The sequence below is a fragment of the Marmota marmota genome, unplaced genomic scaffold (assembly GCF_001458135.2).
Source record: "Marmota marmota marmota unplaced genomic scaffold, marMar, whole genome shotgun sequence".
Classification (NCBI taxonomy): domain Eukaryota; kingdom Metazoa; phylum Chordata; class Mammalia; order Rodentia; family Sciuridae; genus Marmota; species Marmota marmota.
The window spans coordinates 53,453,968-53,476,869 of NW_026000037.1; the positions used below are offsets into that span (position 1 = coordinate 53,453,968).

The following is a 22,902-nucleotide window of genomic DNA, read 5'->3' on the forward strand; positions in this document are numbered from 1 at the left end:
CCTACAGACTGTTCCATCAGCACCAAACAGTGCCTCACCAGCACTAACCAATGACAAGGTGTTTCACAATAGCTGTTTCTTAAATATTCTGCAGTGAAAAAATTTCTCTGGATTTTCATAACTGAATCTTTATAATGTTTTACATTTCTGTTTAGTGTTACTCTTCTGGTTGTTGCTCTGATGTACATCAATTTTCTGTAGAAAATAATGCAGGTCAATGTAACATAATGCACATGAAATCAATGCCTTGCAAGGCTTTTAATCAAACTTTCTTCCTGTATAGATCAATTGCTAATGAAAGTACCCAATTACTTTCCTCAGAGTGTATTTGGGGATAGCATTAAGTGAAGAGAGTTTGATATGGTCACCTGTTTATAACTGTAGATTATTTATGAGACAATTCCTGTGTACATCAAATGCTGCTGCAGCAGAGATCCCCAGCAGACCTTGGCTCATTTTGCTTGGGTTGCAATGCAGTGGAATTTTTTTGTATACTGAAGAAAGCAATGTAAGGAGACAGCAATCTATTTAATAATTTAAGGTTCAGGAGAAAAGCAGACATCTTAAGAATAAATCTTTGCCACTTTTCTGTTTCATAAAAGAGAAATAAACAACATATCTCTTTTACTTAAACAGATGTACTATATGGAATCTTGCTTGTCCTAAATATGTCAACATTTTACCTGGATATAAAGAAGTTTAACTCGGTTGAAAGAAAAAAATACTTTCTTTGACTAGATTTATCAAGCTTGAAAGAACAATTTAAAAAAAAATTATTCAAATAGCTAACCAAGGTAGCTCTTTTATATACTGAAACAGCATGATATACTCAATGATCAAAAGCAGTCTTACTTCACACTGCACTGTTTTCTGGGCTCATAATAATTCCCTTACAATTAAGTGGTAAGGATCTTGGGAGAGATTTAAGATAGGGTTAGAAACCATTACCTATATTATCCATAGTTTTAGTAAAGAGTTAATTATAATGAGATAGTATGTTAGATAGTGTTATGTTTTAAATATGAGGTAGTCTCCCAAAAGCTCATGTGTAAGACAATGCAAGAAAGTTTTGAGGTGAAACAAAAAGGTTGTGAGAGCTTTAACCTGATCAATGTTTGATTCACTGATATGTATTACTGGGCAGTAACTGTAGGCAGGAAGGAAGTGGCCTAAAGAGGTAGGTCACTGGGAGCATGCCTTTGAGGTTCATATTTTGTCCCTGGTGAGTGGAGCTCTCACTGTGTTTCCCAGTGGCTATGTTCTGAGCAACTTTCTTATGTCATACTCTTCCACCATGATGTTCTAGCTCCTGTCATTTGTGGCAATAGAGATGGAACTGGAAATCATCATGTTAAGTGATAATCCAGAGAGAGAAAGACATGCACTGCATGATCACACTCATACTGTGGGATTTTTGAAAAGCTTATCTCATAGGAGAGAGGAGAATGGCAACTACTAGAGACTGGGAGAGTAGCAAGAAAGGTAGATGAGAAGAGGTTTGGCAACAGGTACAAAGAGAAGCTATTGAAGCAACCTGTGTAAGTAAACCTGGAGGAGCTCAGGTTTGGGGGTTGGATGGTGGAGAGAAACATTGGAATGGCACAAGAAAGATATTAAGTGCTGCCAGATATTTCTGTTTACAAATACACTAATCAGACAAATTCACTTATTTTTAGATCTATGTTGTCTAATAGAACTTTTTTGAGACAACAGAAATGTAACAAGTTTGTACTAACACTGAATTAGACTTTAGAGAGATGTTTATTGAGTACCAGAAATATGACTATTGGGACTTAGAAACAGAATTTTAAAATTTTATTTACCTTATTTAATTTGCTTATTAATTTAAATTGGAATAGCTACATACATCTATCAGTGCATATCTAGATAACTGATTCTTAATGATTTTATATATATTAAAATTACCTTGAGGTTTTGTTAACATTCCTTTATCTGTGCCCCACGACATAATTTCTGATACTGGGTGGTTTCATTTCTGAGACATTTTCAGACACATAACAATTAACAATTTTAAAAATTAAAGACATAGAAGAATCTTGAATGCAATCAAAAAGAGATGATACATTATCTACTGAGGAATACCAGATTGAGGTCAATGGACTTCCCATATGAGGTCATGGAGGTCAGAAAAGGGACAAAATATGTTTCAAATGCTAAAAGAAAAGAACTCTCAATTATAAATTCTAGATCTGGCTGGTGAATTTACTTGTCAAGAAAAAAAGGAAAATCAAAACATTCTCAGAGGGAAAAAGAATTCATTACTAGCAAATATGACTCTTAAACATTGGCTAGACAAAAGTCTTCAAATAGAAAGAAATGAATGAAAGAAGGAATTAAAGGCCATCAGGAAGAAAAACTAATAATGCAAAGAACAGAAACATGGGTATATATAATGGGTTTTATAAACCATATATGATAATTGGAGCAAAAACTATAACACCATTGGATTCCCAGGATGATGATATTTTATATATGGGGAGGATAAAATATATATGAATTGGAGCAGTTTATACATTTCATGCAAAATACTCCAGTAAACTCATAATTCACAGATAAGTTGATAAAATCAATATAGATAAATAGATATTGTAACATACAAAACAACCACTAATAAAAATATATGTAAAGACATACCCTTAAAAACTGTATAAATAAAATCAACATTAAATCTTAAAATGTGTTTCAATATACTTAAGAAGGTAAAAGAAAAAAAAAGGATTGAAAACAGAAGAAAACAAAAACCAATGGAAAACTTAAGTGCTAATATAACAAATCAAGTTAAATATAACTGGTCTAAATATACCAATAAAAAGAGAATAAAAGACAAATTCGAACTAAAGACTTTTTACAATAAACTCCCTTCAAATTCAATAGCATATGTAAGTTGAACATAAAATAGTAAAACAAAAAATTATGTAGCACACAAAACTTAATTTTTCAAAAAGAAGTATTGGCTGTGTTATTATCTGACAAAACAGACTTCAGAAAGATAGTAGCAACCAAGAGGAACACCACATACTATAAAAAGCAACCTAAATGGCAATCCTACAAAGTTCTACATCAAATAATGAAACTTCAAAATGAAGCAAAATCTGATAATGCTGAAAGGAGGAATGGAAAAATTCATAGTCCTAGCTGGAAATTTTAATAGTTCCCTCTTAGCATCTGATAGAACCTGGGACAGAAAATCAGCAAGGTTATAGCCAGTCTGAACAATACAGTGAATGAACACACTTTAATTTACATACATGGGATGCTCCACCAAACCACAGCAGAATATTCGTTCTCTTCATGTGTCCATGGAGCAGTTACCAAGATGTAACTTGGTATCCTGGGCCATAGAACAAACCTTAGTACTCTTAGAATAATTGAAACTGAACATAAGGTGTTCTTTGGAGACAATGGATTTAAAGTATAAATCAATACCAAAAACAACTGGAAAGTTTCTAAACATTAAGAAATGAAACAACACACCCAAAAAATTCATGGGTAAAAGATAGATCCTTAAAAGAAATATTAAAAATACATAGAACTGAATGAAAATAAAGATGTGATATATCAAAATATGTCAGATGCAACTAAAATAGGGTTATTAAGAAAATTTATAGCATTAAAATACATTAGATATGAAGAAAGGTCTCAAGTGAATAATCTAATTTTTCATGTCAAAGAAATAGAAAATAAAAAAAAACAAAATAAATAAATATAAACCAAGAGTAAAAAGGAAATATATTAGCAGAAATCAATAAAATTGAAAAAAAGAAACAATAGGGGAAACCAATGAAACTAAAAGCTGTTTTTTTAAAAGTCAATAAAATTGACAAGCCTCTAAATAAAAGTGAAATGTATTCTATATGAATGGACCAGAAGATTCAATATTGCTAATGTATCAAAAATCTCCAAATAATCTTTAAATTCAATGTGATTCCTATCAAAATCCCAGTTTACCTTTTTGCAAAAATTAACAAGCAGATCATAATTTGCTGTAGATACATGAGGGCCATAGAATAGCCTAAATAATCTTGAAAATAGGAGACTAAGGCTGGAGGACACAAATTTCCTTGTTTCTCAACCTATTATGCAGCTTCTATAATCAACACAATTTGGTATTTGCATTGAAGTCAAGGGACTTCAATTCAATTTCAAAAATAAACCCTACATTCATGGTCAACAGAATTTCAGAAAGAATGCCAAGACAACTCAGTGAGGAACAAATACACTTCAACATACAATGCCAGGATCACTGGGTAGCCACATACAAAAGCTTAATCTTAGACTCCCTCCTAAACCCTTATGTGCCAAAAAATAAATGGAAAGCATAAACCTCAATGTAATGACTAAAACTATTACACTCTTAGAGGAAAACAGGAGAAAATAATCGTGAACTCTGATTAGGCAATAGTGTCTTAAATAGAATACTAAAATCCCAAGCAAAAGTTGGACTTCATCAAAATTTAAAAATTTGTGTATTAAAAGACACAAGAAAGAGAAAACACAATTCATATCATGGGGAAATATTTGGAAATCTGACATCTGATATGTATATATTTTATGAAAAACAATGATAGATAAAAAATAAACTAAAAATGGGCAAATATTTGTGTAGATATTTCTCCAAAGTAGATATGCAGATGCATAGGAAATATGAAAATGTGGTCAAGACCATTAGTCACTAGGGAAATGCAAACAAAACTATAGTGAGACATCACTGCACATTCATAGCATGGCTATAAACAAAATACAGATTGCAAATGTTGGCAAGGATGGGGAAAATTAGAACCTTCATAATTTCTTCTAGGAATGTAAGATGGTGCAGCCACTTTTACAAGCAGAACAGAAATTTTTCAAATTATTAAATGCAGTACTACCAATTTCACTTTTAGGTATATAATAAGGAGATTGGAAAACATAGTTTTACCCAAAACTTGTGCTGTAATGTTCATAGCAGCATTATTCATCATAGCTACCATGTGGAAACCACCCATATGTCCACTGAGCAATGAATAACAAACAAAGTAATGTATGTTATAACTATACAGTATAATATTATTCAACAGGAAAAAAGAATGAAGTATTGGCTTTGATATAAGTAAAGTTTGAAACATTATGCTAAATGAAATCAGCTAGTCACAAAAAATCACATATGATTCCATACATATAAGTCATTTATTGATAGGTAAATCTATAGAAATAAAGTAAATTAGTGGCTGCCCAGGGTTGGGGGCAGGGTGGAATTAGGATTGACTGTCAACAGTGATGAAAATATTCTAAGTGTAGATTAGGGTGATGCTTTCTTGTTAATATTCTAAAAATCATTTAATTATTCACCTTACAAAGAGAATTTTGTTGGTAATATAAATTATTCCTCAAAAATATTTTAAAAAATAGTTGACTGCCAATATGGGCTTTCTAACATGTAATATAAGTTGTGGTTGGTATCTGAGAGAACACACTTAATGTTCTTTTGGGTCATCTGAACCATAATGTTCTTGAGATTTCAACTTTCTTTCCCTCATAAGAATACACCCTAACTGCTAGGGTTATCCTTACTTGATCCTGAGTGCTTTTTGCATGAACATACAAGAAGAAAGACATGATTTTTATTAACAGTTTTTTAAACCTCAATATTTGCTAGTGTTTCAACTTGGGATTGAAATTCAACTTTATTGTGTCCCCTGAACACATCCCATCCATTATGGAACTTGGCTCAAGTTCCAGCTTTCCTGTGAAGTTCAGTAAGACTTTCCACAACATCCTCTTGAGGGTTTCCATTATAGTAAGGAATCTAACAAATAGTTCCAATATGTTTCATCTGTCAAACTAAGAAAGGACTTTTTAAGGAAAATGACAATTTCATTTATCTGTGAATTAATGTGCTGAATATCTAGGAGGTACTCAAAAGATTTTTACTAAAGGAAGAAAGGGGGAGAGAAAATAAGGAAAGATACTTATGGAATTTTGCAAGAACTTGAACTCTGAACTTACAGATCATTTGAACTTAACTGACTTTCACCTATCCTAGACTAGCATTGATCAACACTGTGGGGGTGAGCCAACTGGATGGTTAATTGGAAACTAGGACTGGAGTTGAGAGAAAATTCTGTGAGCTATGATGTGATTTTTGAGTTAACGAAGATAAAGGTTTGCACCCAGATTAGGAATGAGTAAGTGTCTGATCCTGAAAGTTTTGGTTTACCTAACAAAGGTAAAAAAAAAATCCGTCTGTGGTTGTAACACTCAGTTATTTGATGAAGTTTATTATTTACCATAGAGTTGAGAATGTAGACCCACCTGAGAAAGGAGAGATTTCAGGAACCAAAGGGAAAATTAAGTATGTCTGTGAAGGAATTCAGGGCACCTAGAGTAATTCTGCTCAAACTTTTATTTTTTTGATAATCTCTGAGGTGCAAGGTTCATGCCCTCCTTTATTTGCTCCTAACTATATCTTCCAGTAGGAAGAGCTCTGAGCCATAATCCCAGGTGTCATCTTCATGGGTGGACTCTTCTTAAAGGTCCCTCTGTATGAAACGAAGCTAATCTTCACTAATTGAGAAAAATCTTCCTTTTTCCTCTAGGGGCCCACTTTACTAACTTTATCTCCAATTTCCAATGTAGTGCTCAACATTTCTTCATGTATATGTATTGCAATTCAAACCAATAGTATAAAAATTACCATAAATTATAACCATAGACGACAGTAAGCTGTTTAGTCTCTTATCTTTTTATGCGAGTAAGCTCTAAGTGTGCATCTAGCATTTAGTATTTAATATAGGTTGAATGAAAAAACTTCTGTAATTTTATCCTTTGTGCTTCTCTTCTTCTAGGAATTGTCTACATTTAAAATTCCCTTGACCAAAAGGGGTTGGTGTAGGAGGTGTCAGGGGAGAAGAGGAGAGAGGCCGTCCATTAAGTTCAGAAACTAGATTTTGTGTCCTAGCCATGTCCCTTACAAGTTTTTTGTCCTATTAAGGCTTTTGTAACCTATAACCTTTCTAAGCCTATTGTTTTTGATTTACAAACTGAGAGTGGTCACCTCTTCATTCATGAAAAATGCTTAGCACAAGGCTGGATACAGCTACCAGCTGAATACATGGTAGCTATCACCATTGTCTAAAACTGCGTTGAATGTATTGTATTTATTAATAAAAAAGAAATAAAATGTTTTGAAGGAACAGAAATTGATAAGTAGTAGCACACCAATAAATTTAATTCGGTATTATTTTCTGTAAAGTGAATTTTAACGATTTTGAGCTCTAGTTTGTAATATTGCAGTTATGATTTTGGTAAGAGAATTGTTTTTTACATTTCGTCAATGTATAGGGGCTCTGGTAAGTGTATTAACATTTACTTTATTAAAAAAGTGTGGTAAAGAAACCTAAGTGTTTCTAATCTTAAATTTTGAGACTGAATAAAAAAATTTTTGAGTAAAGTTTTTTTTTATGTTACTATAAAAATCACCAACGTGACTTATCAAATAAAAAAGAAAAACAAACAAATCTTACTGTCATTAACAGATTGTCTTTATTATTTTCTATAGTTTCTAAAAAGTAGAATATATTGTAATATTTTGTTAAAAATAAACCTTTACACAGTTTTTGGAAGGTTAGTGGCAAACACAATTTACAAGTAAAAGTAATAATTTTCAGACTTAAATCAGTTTTTTTTGTCTTTGTTGAATTTATAGAAGCAAGTTATATTACAGTGTCAATCTCTGAAGCAGTTTCCATACTAAAGCATCCCAAGAAATGGAAAGGAAGAAGCCTTGGTAAAGCACCAGCTATCACCATGTTGTAAGTCAACACTGATTGCTCTCTGGTCCCCATCTCATGATGGAGAGCAAGAGGAGAAAGGGAAGGAATATGTATAGAAAAAAAATTGAACCCTGAAATTACATTTACTTAGGGGTCCCTCAAAGGCATCTTGGTAAGGTTATTAAATTTTTGAGGAGCAGAAATATAATTGTTAAGGCTCAAGATCATGCAATTATAATAAAAATACAATTACCAATATGTAAATAATAGGCAATGTCATACTACATTTTTAAAGCTTGTTATTTAAGTCAACAGTATGCAGGTTTTTCTTTTGAATCCTTTAGGACTTTGTAGGCACATTGAAATTAGTTTTCATAAAAATGGAGTAAGTACCAGATTCTTGAACTACATGTATATAAATGACTACTTTTTTTATGAATAACTCCCAAAACAAATTTTTCTAACTTTAAGAATAATTTCAATGGTGAAAACTAACATTTCAAATTTTAAAGTTTCTGAAATATAAACAATTTATAAATTACTTTTGTATATGATGAAATTAAAACGCTTAGAAAGAAATGAGTAAGTGAAACTTAATCTGCATATACTAATGCTATTAAAGGATGACTTCCATTCTCATCTCCCAATTCACAGCCCCTAGAGTTCGAACGCTCATTTCCTTTTTTTAAGCTATGAGTACCTAAATAAAATGAAAAGCACTTTGGAGTGGCTAGTTTTCCAAGGAAGATCAAGACACTGCAAAAATCACTACACACACTGGTAGGTTTCAGCTCTTCTAATCGATATTATAACATGCATTTGCCAAGTCATACATACTTAATGTTACACTAAGGATAAATGGGAAAAAATAGATTTATAATAAGATAAAGTTGGGTCCACTAATATATTATTTACGGTATCATTTTAGTAAATGTATACTTTGAAAAACAGTGAGAGGAAAATGTAGGCCATAATGGCAGTTTCATGGATGGATGTTCTTCTGTTCTATGAATTCATCCTGCTGAAGAACTGGAGCTTAGATACAACTAGAGGAAAAGATAAGAAACCAGGAACCAAGAACAATAATTCCCATTAATTAATTCCCATTACCAGTGGGGGGAAGAGGTGGGAAGAAATAAAGAAAAAAAAAAAAAAAACAGAAGGTAGGGCTTCAACCAATCTTTCACAAAAATGGTTCTAATCAGCTTGAGAGTCTCTGGGATTGATCTCAAAGGCACTTCCTAAACAACTGCACCCTCCCTTGACCCAACTGGCATTGGTTTAAGCAAGTTGATGATATAATGCTCTGTAGGATTTCACTAGTTTTGTGTAAGGTTATTTTTTGTGATACCATAAAAATTGCCAATCTAACTTATCAAATAAAAAAGAAAGCTTATATTAAGAGAGCCCTTCTTTACCTGTAACTAAGTCATAGTAGTGGCAACTAGAAGACCATTAAAGCAGATGTAAAATGTACAAGGATACCTATTTGGCTGGTAATCTTTACCACCACCTGCATCCGTCCTCTATCGTAGGCACACATCTAATGAGCCATGCAGGCAAAACGCTGGATTATCAAAAGGTCACTTACTTTAACTGCAGCAATATTTAAGGACTGTCTTTCTTGATAGATTGGTTAGACTGAACAGAGGTGAAAAGTGAGTTTGGCATGAAGACTTGTGAACAGAAGCTTAACACTTACCAGGTGTAAACAATTGATAGCTTCACTCTCTCTGATGGTTGTTTTAATTTCTTAAGCTTTTAGCATTTGGGGGATATATGAAGAAAGTAAAGAGGTGATAAGTAGGGATTAGATCTGGCTTTGAATAGTTGATTTTTCCTTAGCTTTGTCAAAATAGACACCTTCTTTTGTAGCTTGAACATCTCTGTCACCATTTATTATATGAATATCTGAAGTATTTTTGTCATTTTGCCTCAAGCGGTAACTTTTATAAGCACGCTGAATAATGGTGGCTGAAACTGCCTCTTGTTTTCGTTTTAGAGTAGTTGTAATTGGTTCATATGTGATTTTAAAAGGGTTGGCTAATACAAACCCTGATTCTACCTCGGAGAGGAGTTTTTCCACCCTTGCATCTTTTCCCATAACTCTTTTAGTAAAAGCAAGTAAGATGTCAAGGCAGTGGATTCTGTCTCCAACAGCCATGGGAAGATCCATAGCAATGAGCTGGCCCTTGTTTGGTTTTGCCATGAAAAGAGGAGGATCAAGAGCAGCTGCAAAGTCTGAAAGTTGACTAGAGTCTATGTACTGTGTCCTATCAGGGTCAAACCTTTTCCATACCTGAAAGAATTTCCTAAAATCATCTTCACTCAAGGTCCTGGATTTTTTCTTAGAAACAATGCTTAAAAACTCCATAACCACAACAATATACATATTAACAATGACCAACCATGATATGAGGATATAACTGACAAAATAGAAAATCCCCACAGAAGGGTTACCACAGTCTCCTCTAACCTGAGTCCCAGGGTTAATTTTATCAGGATCACAGTCAGACCATTTACTGTTGAAAATTGCATTGAGCATACCATCCCAACCAGCAAATATTGTAACTTGAAAAAGACAGAGCATACTGCTGCCAAAGGTTTCAAAGTTGGACACATCATTAATTCCAGCTTCTTTTTTCACATAAGCAAAATTGTACATTCCAAAGATCGCATAGATGAACATGACCAGGAAGATGAAAAGACCAATGTTCAACAATGCTGGGAGGGACAGCATCAAAGGAAGCATCAGATTATGGAACACCTTTGGTCCTTTCCCAAGACGCAGGACGTGGATGATCCGAGAGAGAAGGATCAGTTGTACAAGTGAAGGAGGCACAAGGTAGTATCCTGTTGTCATAGGCACAAACAGCCCTAGGCGCGGGAAAAGAAAGAGGAAATAAAACTGTTCAAATACAACTGTATTTAGAGAAACTTATTTTACTCTTACTTGCTTTTTCCTGTATTTGGTTAATCCTTTATTAGTCCTTCACATTTAACAGTATATTAAAAGTTTGGATTAGTCAAATACTAATGGTGCTAATGATAAGGGTACTTAGGAAAATTTGGAAGAGAATTCTGTGGACTATCATCTTAAGAATTTTATGGATCAAGTCTTTTTTAAAAAAAATTATTTATTTGTTCTAATTTGTTATACATGACAGCAGAATGCATTTCAGTTCATAGGACAAATATGAATCACAATTTTTCATTTTTCTGGTTGTACACGAAGTAGAATCACACCATTTGTGTATTCATACATGTACCTAGGGTAATGGTGTCCATCTCATTCCACCATCTTTCCTACTGCTATGCCCCCTCCCCTTTGCCCTAATCAAAGTTTCTCCATTTCTCCCATGCACCCCCCTACCAGATCCAGTCTTTCTAGAATCACAGATGATTTGGATTCATAATAAAAAACATCAGCTGTATTTTTTCTGATTATTTCTGTATCAAGAAAGTTTGTTCAATCCAATCTGCACCAAATGCTAATAAAGGCATCATGCAGATATGCAAAGATGAAGAACATGATTTCTAGAACACTCTATAATCTGTTACCAGTTGTAGACATTTAAAATTATTACAATGTAAGTTAGAAAGACCTAGTTGATAAATATAATTACAGTAATGCCTGGAATTCAGTGATGTACAGATTGTAATTTGTTTTCTCCATAAAGAGTGTTTGAGTCCCAGGAGTTTACATGTGAACTGAATATAGAAGACTTTCCCTGGCACTTAGGGATGGTTTGCTTTGTGTCAAGAAGGTGGTGGAGGGGAGAATCCTGTACAGTTTCTAAATGAGATATTATGCTTGCTTACAGGAAGAATCCTGCCTCATACTGCTGTTAAACTTGCTCATGGACTCAGGAGACATTCTTCCAACCATTTTCTGCAGAGCTTTAGAGAATCTTCCACTCTGACCCACACTCTCATTTCTCCTCAATCTCCCAAACTCATCTTATGTAGGAAGTATCCTCATTTAATTTTAAACAAATTGTCTTCACATCCTCACTACTAAATTTTAAAACTCTTTTTTCTTTTCTAAAATCTGAATTCATCCTGTTGGCATTATTTCCCAGGCACTAATTTCAAGTGCATGCAGCTCATCACCCTCCACCTCCAACTCCATGTTTCTCAGGGAAGAAAGATGGAATAGCATTTTTTCTATCTTCTCAGTGAGATTTCCAGACACTTCTCTTTCCCACTATGTTTTTAAATTAAAAAGTAGAATAAAGTTCTGAAACTCTGTGGATCCTACCACCATTCAACTATACCATTTCTACCATTCTTTGGCTCTGCAATCTACTCATTGCACCACATTTATATTCATTAAAGACTTCAGGAATTGAGTCACTTCTGTTCCACCCCAGAATCTTCTACCACAGCCCATTCAAAGGCCTGTCTCTGAGTTTCCAACCTTTCAAACTTTTATAGTTTTTTTTAATCATTTAATTTCAGTAGTCCATATGTACAACCCCATTCTTGACCCAGGATACCTGACAACCTTGAAATCTCAAATTCAGTTATCTTTTGGCTATAATATTATTTTATCCCCCTCCCCAACCCCAGTTCTCTGATTGATTAATAATTTCCACTTCAATCTCACAGAGTGCTTTAGTTCTGTAATTCACCTGTTTTCTTCCTGTTACCTCCCTCCTGACTTTATGTACTCTTCTATCAAGTTTTTTATACTTTTTCTCTGAATAACTAGTTGCATTAATTCACGTATCGACTGAATTTTCTTAAAATACAGATGGGCAAATTATTTATCTACATTTTCCAACAACAAATACATAGAACAGTGCTTGACACAATGAACTCTTCAATATTGTCCACACTCTCATGGAGTTTACATTTTGGTGAGTGTGTCATAGAGCAGTAGACAAAGAAACTTCTTTTTGCCTGAAGCACATCCATAAATTTCTATTTGAATTTTACATTTTTCTCTGACCTTTACTTACTGGAGGTGCTTCTCCCTGTTATGCTGCTATAGCACCCTGCATCTCCTTTACCAACCTCAAGAGCACAGCATTTAAATGCACTATTCAATTATCTGTAACCTTTAATAGACTATAAACTGTGTGCATGCAAAAATTATGCCTATCTCATTGATCACTGTACTCTTGCATGTAGCACAATGTCTATTCACAAAAGAATAATTTTAAAAATGTTAAAAATTGAGATCTCCAAAGTAATAGAAAACCAGCAAACAACTAATTTAAACCTAAAATTCTCATATGTAAAAGTTAAAATAGTTTTTTTTTTTCACTATTAGAGGAAACAGAACAATAATGAGTTTGACAAATCATGGCATTCTAATACATAAAGATCCTTACAGTATCATCTAGAAAATGAATGCATGTTTTATACTGAATGTATAAACCAGCATTTATCTACTGGTTTGTGATATGAAATCTTTGCCATTGGTTCAAGAATTGTATTTTCAAATATTATCTGTCAGGCATGTAAGTATGTATGAATGCAAAAAAATGTGAGATTTTTATGTTGTGAGTAAGAAAGTTTCTACCTCTTTTGCTTCTTAAAATACTAGAGAAATTTTTTTATGAGAGTTTTCTTGAATTGATATTACTACAAAGGAAATTGTGACAAAGCAAATCTTACCTGTAATGGAGAAAATTACCACCACAAAATCGAAAATGTTCCATATGATTGTGAAATAGTAACAATGGAAAGAGATGAGCTTCAGTATACATTCTATAGTATACAATATAACAAAAATTGCATTGATCCAGTAGTCAGCAATATCCATTTGTTGACTCTGTTCATCACTTTGGATCATAATGGTTACTGCTTGAACATGGATAAGAACCATGATGATGATATTAAAAACTTGATTTGTTACCAAGTCAAAGATAAAGCCTTGGAACTTATTCTGTGAATAAAGAAAATAACTTTAATAGTTTTATTAGTAGGTTAAATATTCATGCACATAGTTTTTAGATTCTACAGCTTTCCTCCTAAAATAATTAGGAAAATAAGTGAGTCTAAATTTTTGCAAACTACAATGACAGTGTATAGTGAAAACAATGCACATGCAAAAAAAAATGGTCATTAAAAGTTTTGTCAAGGAACATATTTTACAAATATTGTCAAAATAATTTGTTAAGAATTTTGGAAGCACACTTTCATTAAAATAAAGTCAATCTTTTTAAAGCTTCAAAAAAAGATCTAGACTTCTTCTTACTCTTGGGCGAGGTACTGGTCTAGGGGAGTCTTCATACATTAGCCTCTTCAGTTTACGGTACTGTTTCCTTTGTTTTACTGTTATAAAGATGTTTGAGCCTCCTTGGTAAAGAAATGAAAGAAAAAGATGTTAAAATGTCATATAATCCAAATTTTCCCTTATAGAAAATTTGAGAATTATTGATCTAACTTTGGAAAAAAGCTTAAATGTAAGAAACTAAATCATGTTTGAACATTTTCAACTTTGTACAAAAATACATACAAAACCTGGAATGCTGGCAATGAGTGATATTGAAAAACCTTTTTTTTTTTTTTTTTTTGTATTTCCTGTGTGCAGCTAACGCTATTTTTCTCCTTTCAGTCTTTTGAGGCCCTTTCTCTTTTTAGAAGTTTACAAAGATGGCTGAACTCAGCAGATAAAAGTAAAGCTTATTGTGCCCTTTAATATGCAGGGATGAAGAGAATTGGTCAAATATATATTTTCAAGATTCTATGTTGCTTTGCTTTATAGATACTATCAGAAAATATTTTTATTATTATTCCAAAAGTACCTTGTGCAGACTTCATAGCACCGCCTACAGCTGAATTGTTTTTGTGTTTCTAGTGCATATAATTTTATGATAATATAGGAATTAGGAATTGTTAATGCCCTAAAATAGAACCTGGTCACTTAACACTGACAGGAGTCAACAACAGGTAGTACAGAAGCAAAGCATGGGAAGTTACCCACAGCTGGAAGTGGCCAGGAAGCTGAAGCACCCAATCAGAACTGTGTTTGATCGCTGAGCTCTCTATTACCATCTGATTAGCAGAGACTCAAAATGTTATACCAGATTTTGCACGTGATTTAGTTTGATGACACAGCTGAAGATGAAATTCCAAATTAAACCATTTTTTTCTTTTGATGTTTTTGAAAGGCTTTTTGACAGTAGGGCCCCTAGTAGGGCATCTATATGGACTCACAGTCTTTTGAGGTCTTTACTTTTGTGGCAGCCCTGAAGGGAGTCTTTGTGCACACAAGTGGTTGTTCAATTCTGTCTCTGAATTCTCTATTCCTGGGTTTGAGTACTCCTACTTAGGAGGCATTGAGTATATTGGTGTATACTTCATATATTTGAGCAGATACACAATATTAATATTCATTTTCCAGCACATCATTATTTATAAAATATACATATAGAAATACAGGCAATTTTTAACTTAAAATTTTTTTGTAGTTGTAGTTGGACAGAATGGCTTTATTTGTTTATTTTTATGTGATTCTGAAGTTCAAACCCAGTGTCTCACACATGCTAGGCAAGCACACTACCACTGTATAGCCCCAGCCCTAATTTTTAACTTTTAATCTGGCTGTGTATATATTAAATACTGAAATCAATATAAGGAAGAACATTACAGCAATGTGCAACAATGTGCAAGAACATCAGTTATTTTTTATTGCATTTGTACCAAATAAAAATGACATCAAGGACTGAGGTTATAGCTCAATGGCAGAGTACTTTCCTAGCATGTGGGAGGCACTGGGTTCAATCCTCAGAACCACATAAAAATAAATAAAGATATTGTGTCCATCTACAACTAAAAATTTAAAAAAATTTAAAAATGACATTGAGCTATGTGAATCGGCATTTTTATAAATGTGTTTGTTTTTTTTCAGTCATTGATGAACAAAAAAGGACTATTATACTTATCTTTATTTTATGCTTGTTGAAATTAGTAATAATAACACTGATCAGCATACTCAGAGGAAGAAATAACCCAAGGATAATGAAGCTGATAAAGTAATAATACATGTAGACGTTGTACTCAAAATCAGGCTGCATATTAACCTAAAATTGAATTTTTAAAAATTAGTAAAATATTGGTGATAATTTATGTAAACCTAAGATTCATAAAACAATTTAGGATAAGAAAGTCTAACAATGTTATTCAAGGTAATGTTTTCTTTTTACTCTCTGGTAAAAAGAACGCTATTGCTTTGCTTATTTAAACTCTAAAGTTTATTTATTTATTTAATTATTGTTATAAAATATGGTGATCCCTCAAATGGGCCTGTTGGGACTCAATCATTACATATATTTCTGGAAGGATTTAATTGCCCATGAAATACCCAACCTGAAATATTAAATTTCTATAAATTATCACCTATCTCTTGTGCTTGAGTTACAAAAATGACTTTGCTTGAATCTTAATAATGCCTTTAAGATTATATGGTACTTACACCAACAGAATCAATTGCTGAATTCATAATAGTGATCCATCCATTAAATGTTGCCTATAAAAATAATATATATTTAGTTCTTAGGGAAATCTGTATTTCATGGCAAATAAAAAGTACAACTCAATTTGCTATTAACACTTTAAAACATTTGATACTAAAACTTGCCATACTTCAACATATTGGATAACTGAGGTATTTAGCTTTTTAATTAATATATTATCTGTCAGTTATTTTACTCAGTCTGTTTATAATTAATAATAAAATATTTTAAAATAGTTTATATTAAAAAAAGAAAAATAGGGAAATGGATGGTAAAGAAGTGCATGCTGCCAAATGCCAGAATTACTGATAGCTGTTATAGATGTGATTTTCTGTGAGATAAATAAGAAAGGAATGTCTGTCATTTAATGTCTGCTAGATACTGGGTTTCCTTAGTAGCCATTTCTGAAAGCACCAAATAGAAAAATACTAAAGGCAACTCAAGTAGGACCAAGGAATTGTGGTCATGTGACCACATGGTCAGTGATGGTGGAAGCAGGTTTGGCCAAAATCTACTATTTCTGTTCTCTTCACTTCTTCCTCCCAATAGGGCAGGAAATTGTCACCTCTGTCACTCCAAATTATAGTATGTCTCATAAAACTTCTGCCTTAAATAGCAATTGATAAAATATCTTATAACCAAATGTATTAATAATTCATATCTTGTCCTTGACATTCAACTTACAACGTGGATGAACATATTATTGATTTAAAAAAGAAAGAAAGTTCAAAAGGGTACTTACTACTTGAAGTAAAGAGAGGAAACCATTTCCAACATTATCAAAATTCAGTTTTGCATTCTCCCATGGCATGGATTCATTCAACACAAGGTTTTCACACTGACTCCGATTCTTGACTTCAGATACAGGAAACCTTTCCTCACTTATTGGGTCAATGCATTCATAGAATGTGCCAGAAAATAAGTGTACTCCCATGATACTAAATATCAGCCAGATCATAAGGCAGACCAGAAACACGTTCAGAGTGGGTAAAATTGTTTTTATCAAACCTCTCACAACCACCTATCATATAAAAAAAATGAACGTGTGAACTTTAGATCAAAAATGTAAAATTTTTAAATTCTAATTACATATGTAATTTATTATAATTACATAATTCAGCTAATTTTTCACAATTTGGTTTAGAATCAGAGATAAATATCACCATATTGCAAAGTTCCATGATGTGGTTAATAAAATCTGTTTTATAGTTATCAACTACAATTACTATTTTAGATTTTTGTGTTATAGGTATATAATATTTAGAATTTTTCTGTATTTGCTACATAAACTGTTTCTTCCCCAACTCCAACAAATAAAATACATTTGAGAAATACATAGATCAAACCTAAGTCTTGTTATAATGAGTCAACCAAAGATTCACATGAATTATAAAAATAAAAATAATATCATATTGGCGTATATATGCCAATATATATTATATGTATATAATATATATTGGGTATATTGGGTATATATATATATATATATATATATAGTATATTGGGTATATATATGATTGGGTAAATATATTGGAGATATATATATATATATATATATATATATATATGTAATAAAATATTCCCAATATAATTAATGTGGACTGTGGGTGTAACTTAGTGGTAGGGCACTTCATTGCATGTGATAGGCTCTGAATTCAATCCCCAGAACCACTAAAAAATATACACAAATGTATAATAAATGTGCTTGTGATTCATATATGTGTATTTATGTATATTCTCTATAAAGGTGTTAGTATTAAATTTTCTGATATTTTTAAATATATATTTTAAATTACATATATTTCTAGTTGAATTCTCACTTCAATTTTGATGTAAAAATGCTTTTGATCAAGCAGAAAGATTTTAAGTGTTAAGGTTTCTTAATGACACTTTAAATGTTAAGATAAAGTATATAAATTACAAAGTTAATGCAGCTTAAACATAAATAGGTTTTTTATTCAGTCGTATCATAGAATTGAAGGTGTAATATTGGGTATTTTTAATTAAGTACTGAGACTAATGTTAAGTAATCTACATAAATAAAAATGTAAAATGCACATATATGTAAATATGTAATAAAAGGTACAATTGGACTTTTCCTTTCATTTCTGCACACAATTGACCACTGTTTATCTGCATACATATGATTACTGTTCATGGTGACCATAGACTCCATTGTTTCTTTTAGTTTGAATCATATGGGATTTCTATTACAGTGCAAAAGATGAAACCCTGGACATTTTATATAAATGAATCTATTTGTACTCTCTATATGGGTTAGAAAAGTCTTTAACATGGTAATAGGGGGGAATGACAAGTAAAAATTAATAATTTGTGATGTCTGATTTTAAAAAATTTAATTTATTTTAGAATTCAAAGCTTCCTCTCATTTAGTAAATAACAACTTTGTGTGTACAATATTTTCACAATTAAAAATTTAGCTATCAAAGTTTCATTTTCTGACAGTTACATATTTAAAAATTGAGACAACTCCACTAACATGTATTTATTTGAGTTAGAAAGGTATTGTTTGTGAAACAATATTTTCCCTGTGGATTATTATGGTCTTTTCACTCAGCTTTATTAGTTTTCATATCTTATGAGCAATAAGGACCTAAAATCTCAATAAACATAACCAATATATACATTCCCCTCTATTTTCATGCTATAGGCTATAAGGTTTTTGTTATATTGAAATTGATGAAAAGACAACAAATCTTGTTTATTCACAGAAATTTAGTAATCTCAAATAAAAACTCATATATCAGTCTAGAAACTTTATATTTACCTTCATTCTTTCAAATTGCGATAGAACTCTGAGTGCCCGAAGGAACTTAATGGAAGTAAGTGGTTTTAAATCTTCCCGAGTTTTGCCTAATAAGCTAAGACAAAACACCTGTAATATTTTTTAAAAAGAGTTAATATGAATCTTAATTGAAATAACATATAAAATAAACTGCATATTTATTATAACATAATAGTAAAAGCTGTCAATAAAACTTTGAAATATTTTCAGATGTTTCAAAATGTTATTATTTATTGACTTAGAACAAGTTATAAGATCATAATTGTTAAAATCACTTAAAAATATAAAACAATTTTTTTCTGTAATAAAGAGTATAACAACATTAATATGCATATGTACTTATATTCTTTATGATGAAGAATTATATTTATAATGATATTTTACAATTAAAATTAAAGAATCAATTTTATAATTATTTGCAACACAGTATTTGTATATGATATATGCATTAAAACAAGATTTGGAATATATTCATCTATTCACCCATGTGTAATTATGATTAATAAAATATACCCAATAAGATTTCATAAACCAGGCCTCAAAAAAGATATGAATATTATTAAGTCAAAAGTACAAATTACAAAAAGTATAACTATGTACTAAGTGATTTTAAAAGTAAATATGTGTAGATAAAAATGATTAATATTTGAGAAATATTAATCAAAATTGAGCAAGGTGATAGAGCTATGATTACATTTTATTATATCTTCATGTTTTCTAAATTTTCAAGTCAACATAGATGAACATTTTTTTCTTTATACTAAAGGGAGGATGATCTTGAGTTAGGCTTTGAAGCATGGGAGTTATTTATATAAGCAAAGAGTGGTGTAGACATGTAAGAACAATGACTAGAAAGTGGGAAGGTGATTTTGGTAAAGTGCAGTTTGACTGGAGTAGAAGACAAATTTGTAAAAATTAATTTAAAAGGCAGAGGTCAGTTATTGCAAGCCATTAATTGTAGGTTGAGGGGTTCCCTATTGAGGAGATCTCTCTCTATTGGCTTTAGAATGTGGAGTCATTTGTTCATTAAACACAAGTTTTGAATTTATTGCAGTGGTCCTAATGAGAAATTCTGGTTGCTTGTTATAATACTTACTCAATTGTGAATATTATTTATTTATTTAAAAGTCAACTCAGTAGAATTTAAAGACCTTAGGAAGCTGATATTTTCAAGATATTGTGCAACAAACCTGTTCTGTTAGCAGTGGATTCATAGGTATTACAATAATCCAGGAGCCTAGTCCTGAACTTTTAAAATTTTAGAATGACAAGATGAGGATAGATGTTAAATAGATAAATAAAGATGACATGTGAGCCACTAAAAAATGTACAGAGAAGGGAAACAGGAGCTATAATGAAGCAAAACAATGAGATATGAAAGAGTAAAAATAGGAGTAAATCAAATAGCCTTTAAATATTTTTTTATAAGATACATACAATGACAACCATGAAGTCCAGCTTGTACCAGCCATTGGAAAAATAGGCTTTGAAACCATATGCCATCCACTTTAGAAGCATTTCAAGAATGAAGATGTAAGTGAAGATCATGTCAGCATACTCCAATAAGATTTTAATAGTCTTTCGTTGATCTATATATATATCTTCAAAAGCCTGTGGGTAAAAAATTAAGGATTTGCCTAATATAATTTCAACAAACTCTTTCACATGTAAAGGAATGAAATTCTATCTCAAATACAATAAAATGCATAACTAAAGAAGAAGGACACTTCATATTGATCAAGGGATCGGTCTCATAAGAATAAATTTGTGTGCACAAAATAAAGGTTAAGAAAATATATTTAAAATTGAAACCAAAAGGTCTAGAAAAAGATCAGTCATAGTGGGAAAAAATTACATTCTTTTTATAGTTAAAAGTACAACAGAAACAAAGTATTAACTACATTAGTAAGAATATAGCAGATGGAGAGTCGATAGAAATTACAAATGACATAATTGTATCCAATACATCACATCACATAACATATTCTTCAAAAGTACATAGTGTATTGATTCTGGTGTTGCTCACCAAGGGCCCCTTTATTGGGAAAATCTACTCATTCCATAGTGACTCTGAGTATTGCTTGATAACACACAACTGAAACTCTCTGGAGAATTGCATCTACCATACAAGAAGGAGGCCAGATTTCTCACCCAGGAGCAGATTTCCACTCCAAACGGGATACACATCAGACAATGGCTGATTGACACAGAGATGCTAAAGTCAGCAATCTTTTCAATGAAAGTGGAGTATTATTGTACCCTCCAACTGCAGAGCTTCCCTGTAAAATCAAACTGAATCTAATATTGTTTGAGGAGCATGAAGAAACCTTAATGACAGAAATGCCTTTAAAAACCACTTTAAAAAAAAAAAAAAATCTACCTTCTCTTTCTGTTCAGGCCACCAGCAGAATAAAGAGTCAAATCTCTTCATAAAGTAGCTAGAGAAGCACTAATATTGCTAAGGAAGGACAGGGATTGTATTCTAGAGGACTTGGTTCATAGGTAGGATGCAGTAATATATGCTGAAAGGAAGTGAGAGAGTCTGCCTGGGATCCTGAGGAGCTGGGTATTACATTCCAATGCTGCACAAGAGAGTAGCACAAAATGAGGGTCCAATACAAATCTATGTTATTACAATGACTGAAGTGAGATCTGTGTCATTGGGCTAAAATCAAAGTGTTAGGGAGGATGATTTCTTTTTTTTTTTAATGTATATTTTTAGTTGCAGATGGAAACAATATATTTATTTATTTATTTATTTATTTATTTATTTATTGGTGCTATGGATCAAACCCATGTCTCATGGTTACTAGGCAAGTTGCTCTACCACTGAGCTACACCCTCAGCCCTAGGGCTGATTTCTTTATGAGGCTCTGAAGAGATAATCTATCTCCATTCTTTTTCAGCTTCTGAGGACTGCCTACATTACCTGGCTTGCATCATCTCCCTTCCTCTTCAGAGCATCTGACGCCAGGGTAGGCACTTTCATCCTCATATCATCTTTTCTTCTGACTCTGACTCCTCTTGCATCTTTTTTGTAAGGACCTCAGTGATTACATCAGGTCCATATGGATAATCCAGGGTGATATCCCCAGTCTAAGATTCTAAATTAATTATATCTGAGAAGACCCTTTTGCCATATATTAATATTCACAAGGTCTGAGGATTATGACATGAGCATATTTAGAAACCATTCTTTAGTCTACTACAAGCTTGATCAGAGAGGATAGAATATAAAGCTAGATAAAAGGGCAAATATGTCGATTATGCAGTCACTCTCCAGTGACAGTAATTAACATCATATTCATCATTATATGATGACATCCTATAAATCTCATCTTAGGAACAAGAAATAGTAAATTCTCTAGATCTTTTGGAGAGACATACATCTTCTAAAACTAAGAAAGACTGACAATACCAGTGGGTATGACAATACCACATGAAAACTGTTACTTTTCAGTAGGGCCTAGTGCAAGAAAGTATTCTAAAATAGATTTGTTACATTCTAAGTAACTGTTCCCCTTGAGCCATGTAAAGATACCATGATGCTTGAAAAAAATCTGTGATGGAAAAAGATGTAGGGAAGAGCATCTAGCAAGTCAGCTTGGGTATTTGTTCTTCCCTTACCTTAACACTGGGAAAAGTGGAATCAGAGGTTTTTGATTCTAGAATAGGGCATTAGAAGACAGTCTGTCTTCACTAAAACTCGAACTAAGATGTCATATGGTAAATTTTGTAGTAAGATGAAAAGAAAGAAGTTACCAGACTAAAGGAATAATTGACTCCAATGATCACAAGAAAGTGGGATGCTCCAAGATGCAAAGAGGAAGAAATAAACAAGCACAGAACTTTTTGC

The 22,902-nt window shown here is 32.3% G+C and overlaps 1 protein-coding gene across 2 annotated transcripts in view; it reads right to left on the bottom strand.

The window, feature by feature from the left end:
- Window positions 1-7,523: 7,523 nt before the first annotated feature.
- Window positions 7,524-22,902, bottom strand: part of Scn7a (sodium voltage-gated channel alpha subunit 7) — an 83,234-nt gene continuing 67,855 nt past the window's right edge. For both annotated transcript variants that reach the window (XM_015479269.2, XM_048812409.1), the window contains exons 18-25: window positions 20,484-20,657; window positions 19,029-19,136; window positions 16,983-17,261; window positions 16,201-16,254; window positions 15,671-15,808; window positions 13,981-14,085; window positions 13,398-13,668; window positions 7,524-10,649 (exon numbers count right to left, since the gene is read on the bottom strand). In XM_015479269.2, the coding sequence (XP_015334755.1) occupies window positions 9,583-10,649; window positions 13,398-13,668; window positions 13,981-14,085; window positions 15,671-15,808; window positions 16,201-16,254; window positions 16,983-17,261; window positions 19,029-19,136; window positions 20,484-20,657 (2,196 nt within the window). In that variant the 3' untranslated portion in view covers window positions 7,524-9,582. The remainder of the gene's footprint in view (window positions 10,650-13,397; window positions 13,669-13,980; window positions 14,086-15,670; window positions 15,809-16,200; window positions 16,255-16,982; window positions 17,262-19,028; window positions 19,137-20,483; window positions 20,658-22,902) is intronic.